The following is a 17,973-nucleotide window of genomic DNA, read 5'->3' as shown; positions in this document are numbered from 1 at the left end:
TTGCGTCTACGGGCGCGGCACCTTTCCCTGCAGGTGGCTAATCTTGAGTTTCCGACCCCCGGCTAACTCGGTAAGCTAACAATGGATACAACTAAAAAAAGAAAAGTCTCGGGGGGAAAAAAGAGAGTTTAATTGTGCGTGGACAGATGCATTTGCTTTTACTGCCAACGACGCTGGCTCACCTGTCTGCTTGATATGTGGCGAGAAATTAGCTAACAACAAAAAATGTAATGTCGAAAGACATTTCAAGAACAGACACACGAGCATTTGCCGAAAAGTACCGAGCTGGAGATGTGCGAAAGAAACGCGATTTCTGAACTTCTGCTGAAAGCGGAGCAGAGCAAATATTCTTTCAAGAAATGGATGAAATCTTCAAACTCAACTACTGCTGCTAGTTTTGTGGCCGCTCAGGAGATAGTACGGCGTGGAAAGCCATTCACAGATGGAGAATACATGAAAGAAGCATTCTTAAAAATATCAGAACATCTGTTCCCTAACCCAATCTCAAATTGAAAATTTGAGATATGTCTCTCTCTGCAAAGACCGTCGAGGACAGGGCTATTAAAATGGCAACACACATCACCAAACAGCAAATTGAGCACATAAATTCAGATGAAGCATATTCAATCGCCTGTGATGAGTCAAGGGATGTAAATGATGTTGAACATTCAGCGCTGTTATGCAGGTATGTGAACTCTGATGTGGTGCAGGAAGAAATCATTGAGTTGATACCCCTAAAAGAGTTTGGTGTTGTCCTAATAACAATTACAAACAACAATACAATCTCAACCTTTCCTTTGTCTTTCTGTAATTTCATAAATGCAACAAATATAGTATAACTATATATACAACTTAAGCTGTGTTATGAAATATGTGTTGCGGCTCCAGACACATTTTATTTGGTGGAAGAGGTGGCAAAATGGCTCTTTTGATAGTAAAGGTTGCCGACCCCTGAGCTGGGGTGTAGTGCTATTTGTTTAAGTACAAGTCTGCGTGCGAACGGTTAAGTTGTCGCCCGTTTTGAAGGTTACTGTCAATTAACACTCTACAGCCAAAATCGGCAAAAGCAGGAAAGTCAGTAAATCTATGAATGAATATGGGTGATTCACACAGTATCTGCTGTTCACAACTTCTTTCTAGTATGAAAAGCTCCTTCAGTTCATGAACTCCATGACTGATGTGTTGATAAATCTGCAGCCTCTGACAAGTGCTGCGCCAGAGCACAGAGCCACTGTATTTACCTTCGATAAATCTGCTAAAATCGAGGCTGCTACAGTATAACGATCCTGCCCTGTACACATCATACTGCTCGGTTATAACTCAATATTCGGCTTTTCTATGAGGCAGACGTCCGGTTACCGGGACACATCATAGCCTCTTTTCCAACCTTCTTGTTTTAGCAAAAGTAGCATGTTTTATAATCGAATCACATTGTAGTGCTGTTATGTAACAGTAATTACTAAACTATGCGACCATGTACGAGGTGAGATACATTTGCATTATTCATAAAATAGCGACGGTCCGATATAATTATAGAAACCGTTTCACCAATCAATTTATTTCTATTTATTTTTCTATCACTATTATGAAAACTACCTGATGTAAAATCATACTCAATCTGTCTTTGGGTGCATATTTGTCGAAATGCGTGTTCATGTTGTGACGCTGAACCATCCAGAGAGCTTCCTGTTTGCTGAGCTGTTGTTATCACATTTGATTGGCACAGCTGTTTCACAGCTATTGAATAATCTGCACACCTGCTGATCTATATTTACTTTCCCCACATTGGCTCTCTTGCCTGACATACGCTTTAGTGATGATTGGATCTTCAAGCCTTTAAAAAAAGACGAATTTCAACCGGATTATCCAAACTGTGAATATTCTGTTTCCTCCAAAAAAAAAAAAAGAGCCACAACCAGGATATGTTGCTGTGGTTGAATGTGACATTATTCCAATTGAATTTGCTTAAACATACGCCTAAACTGATATTACAGCTACAATACAAAAATCTGTTTTCTCAAATGATAATAGCATCTTGTTTCATTTGTTAGTCGTCAACATAAATATGCCCATTAGTGATTGGAGATAATGATGTTGAGGTTATGGAGCTTTCCATAGTTTTGATTGAATAAAGATTTAGTGTAGCATTTGTCAAAATGTAATTTTGGTTGGTATCAAAATGAAGAAAACTGACACTGTGACCACCCTGTTGCAATAGTGCCTCATGACTGTAGGTGTTATAAGTGCTGTGAGAAGAGGATAGTGAATTGGTTTCGCTATTCCCACCTGGAATAATTGTGTATCAAAAGTCTCGGTGGAATAATAATGCATTAAAACAACACAGCCTGCCATTAATATTGCAGAGAAAGTGTAGAGAGAATATGAGTGTGTCTAAAGGAACAGATTTGCCATTATGGCCCCTGACATTTAGTTAGCCACTAATCATTGTCGTGTACGTGTGCGCGCGTGTGTGTGTGTGTGTGAGTGTGTGTGTTTGTGTATCCCTATCTTCGCCCCTGTAAATCTCTGTCCTCTCTAATGTGTGTGCATGTGCTTCTTCATGCACGTGTGGGTAGGTGATTGTGTGTTTGTGCACTCCCACTAATGTGAGTCCTCATCACGGAAATGGCTGATATTAGCCATGGTTAATTAAAATGAGTAAGGACAAAGGTCAGCCACTCAGCTCTCACGTCTCTCTTCTCTAGAGAGGGAATAGATACAACACAAGTGGAGAGTAACTTAGCCATTTTTATTTGGGAACTTGGAATAGGCGTTATAGGTAGCACAGCTTAACATAATAGTAGACTGTCGCACTGTCACTGCTGCACATTTATAGCACACATTTTCTTTCACCTAATAATGTTATTCATCTCAAATTCAGAGTGATCCATTATGTAACGCTTGATTGCGCTCTGCATGATGATTTTGGACCTGCTTTACTCACAGTGAATAGCAGGTTGATGTTTTTGTACTCATTTTTACTTTGAATTGCATGTTTACAATTGTACATCAAAATGAGCTTCAGATTATAATAATGGGGTTGTTCCAAAACAGGGAACGTAGAATCACTCCCCGAGTATATTCTTGGATGCTGTCCCACTTCAATTATGCTTCCTTTTCCAAAGTATTATCTACATGCCTGTACTTGTGGATAATATTGTATTATTTGGGCAGGACAAATTCATTTCAGTTGTCACTGACTGTTGATGATAGTAGTACATATTTAGTGAAACACAGCATGTTGTAACGGTGTGGAGTTTTTCAATTGTGATGATAGTTTTGATAATCAATTCATTGTTTAAGTCATTTTAAGCTGAAATGCCAACAAGGTCAATGGTTCCAGCCTCCGTTCTCGTTCCAAATGTTAATATTTGCTGGTTAAAAATACATCTACAAAGATAAAGTAAATATTTTTGGGTTTTGGACTGTTGGCCACACAAAAGTCAGACTGAGAAACTGCAATGGACATTTTTCACAATTATCTGGCATTTTTTTTTTTCAAGCAATTAATCAATTAAAGATGAACTAATAATCAAAATAATGATTATTTGCAGCTTTTATTTTATTCATATTCTGTTCCAGTGCCATGCAAGATGCCTATCCTTAAAATTAAGTGGACATGAACGTAAGCTTGTTCTAGTCCTTCATTTGTAAATGGCAGTGTATTATGTAGAGAAAATGTAATAAACTATTTACTTTTCATAAATTCCAGACATGCACGCCACTCTGGAAACGCCGGACAATCAAATTGAATTGTGAGAACAGTCTAAATGCAGAGTTTCCATCCACCAGTGGTGTTAGGTCATAGTGTTCATCATACAATACAACCTTCATCGATAGCGGGAAAGCTGTGAAACGGATTCGCTGGAGATGACGCATTGGCAGGCACTTCAGGGATACACTGGCCTTAATTGGGCAGATAAATATCACAGGCTGTGCTCCCTGGCCCTACGGCACTGTTGCATACATCACCCTAAATGCGGACTGACCACCAGCAGTGGGGTGCCGCCCGCCTGTCTCATCCCTGAATTTCATCTGTTGCCCAAAGTGCAATTAAAGTGCAATGAGAGATTTCCTCTATCAGTCTGCTTCCTTGACTTGTAGCTGTATTAGGGTCAAGTTGCAGAAGTCCTCCCGCTTTGCTCGGGAATCCAGTGGTCAGCTTTATTTATAGCGGCAGAGTACTATCAAAAGACATGTAATGAGAAACACTTTCTTATTTACAGTGATCGCTGATGTTCTCTATAAACATCATTATTTGAACAATCAGTGCTCTAGAGTAACACGGCAAACAAACAGCAAGAACTGACATCTGTATTCTGCAAAGTACAAGCACAGGGTTTTTATTAATGAGCAATTTATTGAATAGTCATGACTTTGGCCTTTCCAAAGCCCTCAGTGGGTACGAATCACATACGTGTTGTTTAGTTCAAATCTTCTCCTACCAGCCCCACGGGGCGGATCGTGAAGGAAAGCAGTCGATACCGAGGACCATTGGAGAATGTGGCAGCTGACACACGCAAACAACAATACACATACTGTATGCACACACACACACACACACACACACACACACACACACACACACACACACACACACACACACACACCCTCTGAGAATAATCACTAATCCTCTTTAGCACTTGGACCTTGACTTTGCCAGTGCAATGTATCATGCCTAATATTACTCACCAATGAGAGAAATCAGTCAGGAAGGATAAAAAGAGGAAGGGAGTGTTTGACAAACAAATGCACGAATGTGTTCGAATCCTCCTCCCACTACATAATGGCTTTATGTCATTTGAAATTGATTAAAAATAAAAGACAGGGCATTGCACATTGCTCCGATGAAGATAAGTCCTTGAGGAAGCCCAAACTCGGATATTTCAAAAGACTCTCTTCATAACTATCATGGGTACTTTGAGAAGGATGACGGTTGACAGTTTCTCTGAGAATTTGTTTCCCATGAGCAACTGGGGAGTTTTAATTAAACTGCATGTCTGAAAAGGCAGATTATCATCGTATACATCAAGTGGTTGTACTGTGGATAAAAATGCCCTTCATCTCATGGGGTTGGACTATCCACATTGTTTTTTGAATCTTGAATTTGGCCCCTAAATGTTGATGAATAATGACTGCAAAAACAGTGGCACTTAAAAGCCTTTTGTCTGTCTTGACTCATCACACAGTTGGAGTATGACAAACCGATGAGCAAAGAGCCAGTAAAGAAGGGATCCGCCCGCCCGCTGAGCTCCTTCCCTTTGACTGGATGTGCGTCTGTTTGCTGCCAACTGCTCTCTCCCCATTAATCATGACCCAGGTTCTAAAGTTTGAACTTTGACATTTAGCGCTGCATCAAGGCTCGGTGACAGATGGAGACAGAGCTCCGTGCCCTCCCATCAGATCATCCATTTCACACACACACTTGGAAACACACATGGGCCGAGAGCTGAGATGCACAGAGGATCACCCATGGCAACGGTCGTTTGGTCACAGACTGATATTTCGTTGTTGGAGAGCAGCTTGCCCTCTGACAGGCTCAGTGTTTCATTTCGACAATAAACTATTTGAAATGAGCCTTGTGCGTGGCTGCGCCTATCAAAGACACTTTGTAGCCACGCAGCTAATTGAAAAACCAGTGATCATCCTTGAAAGCGAAAGTGGCGTGGCCCATGCTGAGGCATTTTGTTTATCATAAGCAAGATGCTTAGGCTGAAAGACGCTGATTAGCATGAATAAATTAGAAACTATTTCAATAAGTGCGTGATAGCTTATCTTTGAATTACATGGCCAGCGCAACTCTCCCATTGAAGATTAATTGCCTCTCACAAGGTATTTCGAAAAGTTCATTTTCATCAATTGATTTCCCCTAATTCATGAATTCCCCAGAAGTGCATGAAATTGGTAACAAGCTCTCTGTAATCATGATTTCTGCATCGTTAACTTCATTGGCAATTACTCATCATATGTATTGGATGTGACATTTGCGGAAGCAAGTTATTTTTGCCCCATTAGGTCATGACAGCAATATTATCATAAACTAATGATTAATTACAAGTTGAACAGAAATGGTCTTCATAGTCACCCTGGATTTTTGCGAGGAGCTAAACTTTTTTTTCCAGCATTTTCAATAGTGAAACATTTGAATGTTTTATCGTTCAGCCTGATCAATCCACTATCTGCCATCATACATTAACAGTTAGTTTGGACCAAGTAATTTAATTGGACAAGAGGCATTTAATGAGTGCTGATACAAGAGTACAACAGCACTGGGACTTTTAACTAGGTATCACTCCGCTTTACAGGCGTTCCAATAACTGTTAATTACATTAACGTTGTTCCCTTTCTTAGATTGTAACAAACTTTGCACTGCAAAGATAAACGTATTTCAACAAATAACATTTGAGTTACATTATGAATGGCCGTCAGTGGAGGGAGAAGGGAAGAAAGGAATACTTTAGTACAAACCTCCAGGTGGACTCATATCACATCAGCCGGCTTAGACAAATTAGAGAAGAGCAGAAATAGAGCTAACAATGTAAGGTAAACAACCTGGGCTTTAACTGCTTTCAGACTTCAGTCCATTAAGAAGACTGAGCTAAATACAGTTTTGAGGCAGTTTTATGGATCCATCCGGACAACTAAAGGGGAATCAGCAGCTACCTTGGACTTCTGGATTAAAATTATATATACGAGCCTCCAGCTAGCCGATCATGGACATTAATCACCACTGCCGTAGTGTCTGATCAAGCTGTTAACTAAACTACAATTTACTAACTTTAAGTAGCAAGCCAGAAATGCATAAAGAACATCTAATCCTGGTGTGTAAGAAATAGTTTATGTGTTGCTCGGCAACAGTCCAGTCCCAGTCCAGTTGCGGAACCATTTGTGTTGGCGGAACCAAACAATGATTCAATGAACAAACAAATCCTAACCTATTGTCTCTTATTAATGTGCCGTTGTACTGAATATTAGCACATCTGTTATTGTCTTCGGCACTCTGCCGAATCACATATTGCTTCAATATAATTACATAGCGACAATTATTATGACCAATACATGCAGTACACATACATCGATGAAACTGCAGAGACTGTTCCAACAGATAACCAAGAACTTGGACATGGTGAAAATGATGTATGTACATTGCGGAGGACATCTTGGAGGCTCTTGGTTTCAAAATGGCCAATGTTTTTTCTTTCTCTAAAGCTATCAACACCTCACCAGTATAATATTGTTACAACAGTATTGGGGTCATTTCTGTTTCAGTCAGAGACAGGAATGCTGGCTTGAGGCAAACAAAAGTGGGCCACTGGTATAAACCGAGAGCAAAAGAAGACTTCAGGGTTACAACTGAAGTAATGGGGAAATATTTTACTGTAAGAATTTATGCCAGGTGCATTTACAGTGATACAGTGAGGTGTATGGGCTTAGGGAGACGCAGCTACAAAAATAGCAACTGGGTCACACCTACACGATAAAAGCTACGACAGAGGAATCCCATGTTAAAGACAACAATTTGCACTTGCGCTATATTAGACAAATGTTAATATCAAAAACACAAATCTCTGTTCTGTTGAAGTTAAATCTGATATACAGTATATCATTATACTGTACTGCTCCTACACTAAAGCACACTATCATTGGACCCTCAGGCAAATTCCTGTAGTATATTAACAGGGTAAATCACTGGATTCATCATATGTAATGATACCATTATGGAATAATGTCCATCAACTAATGTGCACTTGCTGGGAATCTATTTGTGTCTTCAGCCGTTTGCTCTCTGCTACAACTCCTCACATCTCAATTCTTAACCTACCTAACATCTTTGCCACAAGGAGATCGTAGAATATGAAGAGATGCCAAAACCAGACAAGCAATAAGGGCTAATGAGGTTTTATGTCTTGGCCCTCCCATTCCAGCACTTAGTCCACCTCCTCTATTGCTGCTGGGCTCAAATAAATGGAAAGAAAAAGAAAACATCCCTTTTTTTTGGAACATTTTTATTGCTTTTTATTATTGGCGTATGGTTGTGTGTGTTTTTCTGTCGAAAATGATAGAGATTGATATGTTTAGTAATGGTATGAGAGAGCAGCAGGCAATATTGGAGGTAAAGCTAAAGTGACTTTCAAAGTTTATGGGCTGAAAGTCAAGTACTGTATGTCATTTGTTTTAATGCAGGAACTGCAGGCACTTGAGCATGAGCCCATGCTCATACTTGGACACACCCTGCTGTCTATCCAACTTTTATCTTCAGAATTACACATATTTGTGTACAATACATATAGAGTAAGTCAACTGGCTATAAAACGATTATGTCAGCCATTTTTACACTAAAAATTGCTTAATTGGAAGGCCAAGGTTTTTCCAGCCACTAACGTTGGTTGTTTTTGTCATGTGAAGTGAAGTGATGAAAACCGTGCCAATATTGACAGATTTTTCTTTCTACTTGGATGAACTTTTTCCAAAGTTAAGTAGTACAAATTATCTGTCCCTGCTTTATGACACTGCAAATGGAAGTAATCCCTTTGAGTAATATAATCTGTCACTGTTTATGTTTAGCTTCCGTGTCTGACACCTCATTAACAGGCTGGAAGTTGGTGCTTTCTTGCTGCCTCCAGTGAGGAAAGGGAATTGAAAACCTTTAGGAATAGCTGTGTGCGAAATGTCTCATTACTGAGGTTTATATTACGTCCTACAAATACACATATATTTTACAGGTATATTATGATCCTTCCTTATCAATGTTATCTCAAACAATCTGCGGTTTGCGGAAGCTTTGGACTTGGTAAGTTTGGAATTGCGAGGAGCTTTTGAAAGATCACCTCAGGATTTATTCACTGTATCAAGCAAAACTGAAAAGGAAAACTCAAATCTGCTCCTAATCCAATTTCAAAGTGCTGCATGTCGTTGATTAAGGATGATCAGTCCTCAGATCAGTAAGCAGCTGCATTTTAATGAGACCATTACATCGTATTGTGTTTGGACAAGAAATATGCTTGGGGCACCTTGACTGCACCTTTTCCATTTCCACCATTTCCGCGGCGTGCGTAGGATGATGGTGGACAAATGAAGGATTTGAGTTACAGAAAATGAAGCAGGAATTTCTCTCATTCTATCTCTCCATCTCTCCTTCCCTCTCAGCTCTCCCTAACTTTACCTCCCTACCGCCAATACTGCCATCCATTACAACAAGTGGCCAGGCTTCCCCTCTGTGCTCTAATTGGAAAGCTGGATGGCAGTAGGTTTAGCCAGTAATGGGGTCCTGCAATTTGGTAGCAGAAGTCATCCTGGAGAGACCTGTCACAGTTCATAAAAGAGCCCAGTTGTGTGCATCCCACTTTGTCGCTCTAAAACCACTGCATTTTAATAGTGCAGCTGTAAGCATTTCCGTAATTCAAGGTGGCGTCATTAGAGCCTTATTTATTCACCCGAGGCGTCTGCCAGGAGGGAGATGATGCCGGCCCAGATCAGCTGTGGCAGCTCACTCTCAGCACCTCCCGCGGAGCTGGAGAAGGAGAAATTAGAGAGGAATGGGCAAACATGACAATCATAGCGTTGTTACTGAATTAGCACCTAAAGAAAACAACAAACTATGTGTAGGTATTGAGGGATGAGTTATAATGCTCTGTTGTTCAAGGAGCAGCACAGTCACGACTGTGGTGTTTCAAGAGGTGGAGAAGGTGGAAGAGGTGTACAAAGGATAATATAGGGCACTCAGAGAGATGCACCCTAGGAAGATAGGATGGTAATGGACTTTGCAGGCTTTCAAGATAATGTGGTAACCAAGAAATTGGCAAGCGAGGATTCTCGTAACAATGTCTAAAAGGCTTTTTACAGCAGGGACGAACATCCATGTAAATATATTGCACCTCAGACATGATCAAAATCTTTCTCTAACACACTGTAACCAAGGGGTCGCTTTTAGTCACAGCACAACAATAACCAGAGGAGTTTGTCAAAACACAACCTGATATAAAGGAATGTCTGGACTAAGGACATTTTTTAAAGAAAAGCTTGACATTTTGGGAAATGTGTTTATTTTGCTATCTGGCAGAGAGTTAGGTGAGAAGATATATACCACTCCCATATCTGTCCATTAAATATGAAACTACAGTGAGTTTAGCTTAGCTTGTCACAAAGGCTGGAAACAAGGAAAAATCGCTAGCATGTCACAAACTGTGTCTACCAACACCTGTAAAAATCACCAATTACCATGTTATATTTCACTTGTAGAGTCCGTACAAAAGGTGTAAAACCGACAATACGTAGGTTATGTGCCAGACAATTTCTAGTAATTTAATTTACTGGAGTCTTCGCTGGTTGCCTAGCAACTGTTCAGAACCAAGAAATAGCCCAACATATAATCCCTCGTAAAGCGATGAATTGTCATTTTTAGTCATCGTATGGTGAGTTATAACGCGTTAATTAATGAGTTTAAGAGGCAGATTTTGTAACCGATGGACAGACCATGCTAGCTGTCTCACCCTGGTATTAATCTTCTCATCTGAATCTCTGCCAGATAGTGAATGAACATATCTCCCTGGATGTGGAGCTATTCCTTTAAGAAAGTTTTTAAATAAATCAATACTCAGATATTTTTTTAACTAAGGTTTTCAGCATATTGTTACTCGTCTCTAGCTTTGGATCCTTCGCTTAACTAGGTGTCAGTGTAACAGCATCGCAGCGCTTTTGTACGGCAAAAATCCTTGATACATTGAGGTAAAAGCTGATTGACTTAAACACTTAGCAGAAACACATTTTGAGTCTTTAGTACTTATCCCACTTCAAGTGTATTATACTGTAGTATGCCAAGGTAAGGTAGGTATTACTTTGCTGCTTTTCTGAGGAATTGCGCTGCCATTCATTATGCTTAAATAAATCCATGATATCATTTCAGCTAAAAAGAGGAACATTGTCATTGTTGACACTATTTGTAGACTCTGTTCCTTTCATCAAATCCAGGTGCCTTTTCTCTATTTCCATGTGAAATGCAATGGGGAAAAAAGCACAAATCAACGAGCTGGTGTGACCAAAGGTTGGATACTGTAATTCTGTATGCAAATTTGTCCCATATTGCCGCTGAGTTTCTGCATCACACTGGTGTTAAAAAGCTTGAATGCTGTCATGTAAGATGATGGTAGAGCTACCTCAAACCCCATTCACTGGCATTGTCTTCACTACAAGGTGTTTTTTCTGCTGCTGTTAACTTTTAACATTGCAGATGTTGATAGTATGTACACTTACACCCATTCATTTATACAATTAGTGTGTGACATCAACAATTATAACTCAGTGTGCAATTACCCAATAATAATTTTCACCATTAAGAGCCAACACTGGAAAGTAGACGTAAACGGAACACTTTCCTTTCGGCAGCCACTCGGCCACAGTAACTTGATTTTCTCATTAGCGGGTTTGGAATTTCAAATACGTTTAAGTTTCTATTTGCCAAATGGAAACCCCTTTTAGCTCTCAATATCATGTGTTCATCCTATGGCCCCGCAGCAACAATGCAATTGCAATGTCTCAGCACTGTAACCTAGCAACGAGTCTCTCACTTATATAAGATCTTGTTTAGGATGTTTTTTGTTTTTATTTAATGAGGGACAACAGATGGCTGAATCATATTTTGTTTATGCAGTAGATGTGTCCGAAGTCGCTCTATCACTCGTTCACTATTCCCCACATACAAAATAAATGCTTACTGAACAGTGAGCAGTACAATAAGATAAGGAACACTTGGGAATCGTCAGCATTGTGCACCATACCTGACAGCCTAACTGCAAGAGCTTATATTGTGGTCATTTCTTTTATCAAAAAGTAGTTAACCTGCAATTATTTTTGTTCTGTTTTTGGAATTTCGTAAACTTGCCAATAATTCAAACTTAGAAATATGTTTTGTGGTGCCTCAAATAAAGATGCATAAACTAAATATCTGAAAAACTTGCTTCTTACCTAAAGCAGTTTTGGTTGCCCCCAGGTCTGTAGTGTTTGTTGGTGTCTAACGACAATAGCTTTTAAAGACATGAAACAAAAGCATAGTTGTTCATGTCTGGTGAACACATTGCTGTTCTGTTCTTCAAAGATATTCCCATTTGTCTAAAGTTTGACTAATTTCTATTGATCTTTTATTCTCTTTCCATGACTTTTTTGTTATTTTCTGCTGGAGCAAACAGTGTTATACAGTAAAACTGAGGGCTCTTCATCCGAACCTTAGAAAAGCTCTCAGTCCCTGCCAGGGAGAGATAGGATCAGTAGACAACCCCAACATTTTCAATTTTGTGCTATCAGACACTGAGGAGATGTGTCAACAGTGGGGTCCTACAGCAAGTAAACACAGGAGTCTGACAAGCAATAACCTCGATTCAACATCGCCTCCGGTCCTCCCACTCAAGGTTCGCCACTTTCATCTCATTTAGATTGAGATCTGTGGATCAAAATGACGCCTTTCCCCCCGCAACACAGAAAACACCAGTGATGAGAATGTTCTCCGGAGCAGACCCGCATATCTTTGAGGGCCTGTGTGCGACTGGGTCAATACAGGCCAGGGTGGTCATAGATGGGTTTTCCCTGCCCCCATGCATCATAGAGGTTCCAGTTATATCAGTCTTGATGCTTTTAATGATGCACCATCCTGTATTTGGCAGTAGGATATTTGCTCTTAATATACAATTAGTGCTCATACAGTCAATGCATTCAGAATGTGTGGGCTTAATGTTGATGGGAAGTAGTGGGTCCAGACCACAGAGCATTATTATTAGTACAGTTAAAATGTTAATTGGTTAACTTTTTATTTTTATTTTACTCCATAATACAATATATGAGGAAGACAAGAGCAGTAAAGTACATCTAAATCAGTGTAAAACATATGGTGGATATTTACATTATTCATATGGTATGTTCTTGCCCACATCCTCTGTATTGTTGCTCATATGGAGTGAAAAGGAGGGTGACTGCAGCTAAACTGGACAGAGCTCAATGACAAAAGAGACCACGTGACTACAAAAGGTGTTGCTGGGTCTAAAGAGGAACTCAGGAAATTGTTGAATCAACTTTTCTTTTGTTAGTTTTTTAGCAGGCATCAGGAGAGATCAGAGGGCAGAATAGTTTGAAGCCCCAGACGACTGAGAAGCCATTACTGTACAGCACAGTCCACTGCAGAAAAGCTCCCTTAGAGATTCAAATCTTGCAGATTAAAATAGTGCCTCATAAGCCTGTGTGTGTGTGTGTGTGTGTGTGTGTGTGTGTGTGTGTGTGTGTGTGTGTGTGTGTGTGTGTGTGTGTGTGTGTGTGTGTGTGTGTGTGTGTGTGTGTGTGTGTGTGTGTGTGTGTGTGTGTGTGTGTGCGTCTTGATGTGTGCTCAGTTGGTTGTGTTTAAATGCCTTTGTGGGTGGCTGCATGTGTTTTGATCATCCTAAATACCGAAGCTTTTAAGTGCACATAAACTTGTCTATTATGATTGTAAGTGATGTCCAGCAAAGACTGTTGATGAGCTGCCATCAATAAAAAAAAAGAACTTCACTTTTTATAAAGCACAGCTTCCAAACCACCTTAAGTATAGCCTGGTGCCAGACCTATGAATCACTGCCCACGTCTCTTCTTTTTTTTTTTGTTGAGTGATTCAAAAAGGTCTGCTTTTTGTTCTTGTGAATAAATGTTTCAGAAAGGACTGAGCCAATCAAAGGATTTGTGGGTGGGACTAACTGACTGCCAAGCTCTGTCAGGAAATATTAAACATAGTTACAGTCAACAGCTTAATCACTGCTCATGATTAACCGTGTCTAACTATGAAATACAAACAAATGAATGATGACCATAATGATCTCATTGTTTTAAAAGAAAGTTGAGTATATTACGCACAGTGAGCAGACACAGACTACTGCACACAGGCCTCTCTTTATTGCCTGGCTAACATTTGCTGGCAACATGTTAGCAACCAATAGAGTACTGCTTATTCCCAAAACGTTCTATTTTCCTCATATTATTATGATAAATATCAAGTTACGTGAGAAAACTATAGTAGCATGAGAAATTGGAGGCTAACCAGCATGTTACTGTCCGTCTGCTGAAAAGGAAATCATTATTACAATTATTTCTTTAGTTTTTTTATTTTTATTATCCAGTATGGCATTCTAAGTCCCTAGAATTGCCTATTATTTTCCGTGTTTGACAAGGGGAAAATCAAATCCTCCCTCATATAGAAAACATTTAACAAGATGACAATGTCAAACTGAATCATGCAGTATGAATATAAGTGGTTTTAACCCAAGTGATGATCATTTAAGTATAGCGTAAAAATGTATCTTCTTGTTCCAAACTGTTCTCACCTTTATCGATTTCCACCTTTTTACTCTCTAATGTAATATATGACATAAAGATCATGTTGGTGGATGAGCCAGAGGTTGCAGATTTGAAATGCTAATCTTGTTTCTGTATTTTATTTTCCTTCCTTTTTTTCCAGTTCCTCCCAAGATATATGACATTTCCTCTGACATCACGGTAAACGAGGGCAGCAATGTGTCGCTCATCTGTACAGCCAGTGGGAAACCTGAGCCGAGCATTTCCTGGAGACACATAACCCCATTAGGTGAGTTCACTTCACCTCTCACATACCTATGCTAATAAATGGGCAAGTGGATAAATGGATGGACGGATGAATTGTTAGAGGAAATGAGACATGGACAAGATCAATAGGTGATAGACTGAGGACGAGAGAGTCATGTTGCAGATCAAGAGATGGAAGGGGGAAGGGATGAGGTTGGATGTATTCATGACTAAAGGAGGGAGAGGGAATGGATATATGTAATAATATATTCAAGTAAACATACAGTATCATGGAGACCTGAGTCCATATTGAGCTGCTGCAATAATAATGCCATCTTAGGCCAGAAGCAATCGCAAATATGTTGTTTTTCTGTGAATCAGTTCAAGAAATAGTTTCCACCCACTAACCAACCGACATGCCTTATCTCTTAACAGCTGGAGAGATACAAGGTAAGATGAGAGAATTACTTCTTTACACATCTAAAAATTGCATTTATGCCCACTCAACCTCAGCTTAACTTGTGGAGATGTGTATATCTTGATTTACAATTAAATAACAATAAACTAGAATAGCACTCAGAAAGCGCAGACGGTCCGCCAAGGCCAATGGTGCATTCACATGCTCCTCAGACGGTCCCATTATTGGGAAGTCGTTATTTTGCCTTCGGTGAGTTCATGAGCTTTAAGTCATAATGTGGAAACAACAGGGACGCTACAAAGATGTGTTGCATTTTATTGCTCATAGTTCAAACAACAAGTTGATATGTTTCTGATTTGTGGCTTCATGCTCACCATATAAGAATCAAACTCTGGTCCAACATGTTTTGTTTTTTTACATAGTTGGACTTGAAAACAGATGTTATAGAACAACTTGTGTGCAGTGAACTTACATTCCCTGCATCATTGCACAAAAGGTTATTTAACAAATCCATGTGCAGGTTCTTAAAGAAGTTATGATTTAAAAAAACAACCAAATTAAAACAGTGTTAACCTTGTGAGTTGTGTGGCCTCCTAACTAACGCTATAATATATAATAAGTGCCTTTCCCAAGATGTTGAACTTTTCCTTTAACTCTAGGTTTGCACAACGTGTGTCTGGCATAATGAAAAATCTTCTTTGAGAAGACCATTTCACATGAAACTAGCACGTTCATCAGTCTGTATTAATATATCTATGACCCAGCTCAATATCTTAGTTTCTGCCTGCCAGTATGGAAACTCTCCGTGACTGAAGGTCCTCATGGTGTTATGAACATGACACAATAGGTGGGACTCAAAAGCAACAACTCAAGACGAGGTTTCAAAAGTAAAAAGGTCTTTACTCAAGATCGTTATAAATTACAACAAAAAATCACTCACTGAGGAAAAACATGGACAAAAGGAATTGCAAAAAACATGAACTTGATTTAGCCAATATTCTACAATGATTACGGATTCTAAAACGCTGGCTCTCTTAGTGGTAAGACACAAGACGAAGGGAGACAAGGACTATATATACACACACGAGGTAATGTGAAACAGGTGGCAACAATCAAACAAGCGGGAAACCTCACAGACAGGAAGTGCTCTGAAACGAGAGGGAAAGGTAATTTATAAAATAAAACAGGAAGTGCAACGACAGACGGTGCATGACGAGACGAGACATGAGTGACTGTAACTTAACAAGTGAACAATGAGACAAGACTAAACATAGACTCTAAACTAAACATGAAACATAACATAAATACATTTACACACATGACGGGACGTTACACATGGGGTTTTACTGCAAGTAATGAAATCAGTAGAAGAAAAATGTATCCCCTTTTTAAAGTACAATATATCTATCTTAAGACAATGTGTCTACATGCTGTAAAAGTAACAGTATTAAACAAATGAACATATCTCCTAAGATGTTCAATGTGTTACCTTAGCACATTCTGCCACAAAATCAAACATGCTGATGTGTATTGAGAATTTCTAGTATAAAGAATCACCACTGCAGGGGCAACTCTGATTTGCTTTGGCAGTTTGTAAACTATCATTTAAGGTTCATTAACACAGCTTTTTTAATTTCTAATATCATTATAATTAATTTAGTTGGCTCCTACTCAGAGCACACATACACTATTAAGTGCTTTGAATACTGAATCTTCCCTTTTAAAAAAACTAATTCCAAAGTATTTAACTGTTGCTCCAAAGCCCCCACCCAGCCATGTCTAGTCCTCCCTCATTTTCATATTAATGGATTAGAGCATGCTGTGCTTATCTGATAGCTGTGAGGATGACTGCATTTATCGTATGGCTGTCAAATCCTCCTCTCTGGTGTGCTTGCCCTGATTGCGTTAGGGGAGTTTTCAGAAGATGATCAAAAGAGCCATCCTCCGAGTCCGAGTGGCAGTCACTCATTCTACTTTGAAGTGTCCACACTTTGAAGTATACCGGGGAAGAAATGATATGCTGGTCAAATGAAAGGGCCCGGGACTAAATGTAATCACAGACTGTCTCCCAGCACATCAGAAAGGAAGCCATTTGCCATGGGATCTTTGAGTTGGTTATAATAGTAAGGGTGATTTGTCTTAAGGACGTGGCACAACTGAGAGGGTGTAATATGCTAATTACCTATCGATGGAATTCCATTAAATCTGTTGGATATGAAGAATAGTGTTCTCCAACCAGTGCACAGGCAACCTGAACTTGGGAGGAAGAGTATGATATAGCTGCTATAATGTCAAAGCTAAAATAGTTATGTCATCCACCACATTTAATTTGGAAATTGGGTTTGTGGTCAACTAAAGCTTAAAAACAGTTTTTTGGCCAAACAAGCTCATGCTTTTGTTTTTAATTGTCTCCAGTAAAGGTTTATGGAGATGAATTTAAACTGCAACCGTTCTAATGTAACAGCAGTACATATAGATACAGTACAAGTCATATACAACTAAGATGCAGAAAATACAAAAGAAATCGTCCAACACCACAAACGTTCCCCAGGAACTTAAAAACGGTCTTTTATCTACGAGCAGAGTATATCATTAGAAGGAATAGTATTATTTTAATTTGCAACAAAATCTAAAAGAAACACTTTTAGTATCAAGAAAAGGATAACACATTTTCCACTTATCATAGTTTATTTTCAGTCAAACTTTTTGTATTTTGAGTGTATCGAACAATGAGTTTTGTTTCATGAATATCTGATTGTATCGTTGTACCCCCGTCACAACATTTGGGTTAATAATATCTATATATAATATCTAATATATAGGAATTGCTTTCATTGATGTGAGGCCAAGCAGGTGAAATGGCAGTAAAGGGACAAACTTGTCTACATGGCAGGTTTTATTTGCCGACCCCACTCTCTTCAACTCTCAGCCATTTTGGGGTGGGTTTTTCTTTTTTGCACTGTGGATAGTTCTGCTGCAGCCGTCAGTGAAGTTTGACAGGATGA

General features: G+C 39.3%; 1 protein-coding gene across 5 annotated transcripts in view; it reads left to right on the top strand.

The window, feature by feature from the left end:
• Positions 1-17,973, top strand: part of negr1 (neuronal growth regulator 1) — a 134,790-nt gene that overhangs the window by 48,989 nt on the left and 67,828 nt on the right. For 3 of the 5 annotated variants that reach the window (XM_029429313.1, XM_029429310.1, XM_029429315.1), the window contains exons 3-4: positions 14,468-14,593; positions 14,986-15,000. In XM_029429313.1, the coding sequence (XP_029285173.1) occupies positions 14,468-14,593; positions 14,986-15,000 (141 nt within the window). The remainder of the gene's footprint in view (positions 1-14,467; positions 14,594-14,985; positions 15,001-17,973) is intronic. The other 2 variants (XM_029429314.1, XM_029429312.1) reach the window with 1 other exon arrangement.

The sequence above is a fragment of the Cottoperca gobio genome, chromosome 4 (assembly GCF_900634415.1).
Source record: "Cottoperca gobio chromosome 4, fCotGob3.1, whole genome shotgun sequence".
NCBI lineage: Eukaryota > Metazoa > Chordata > Actinopteri > Perciformes > Bovichtidae > Cottoperca > Cottoperca gobio.
The sequence above is the reverse complement of the archived record's forward strand: the minus strand, read 5'-3'. Positions and strand labels throughout refer to the sequence as shown.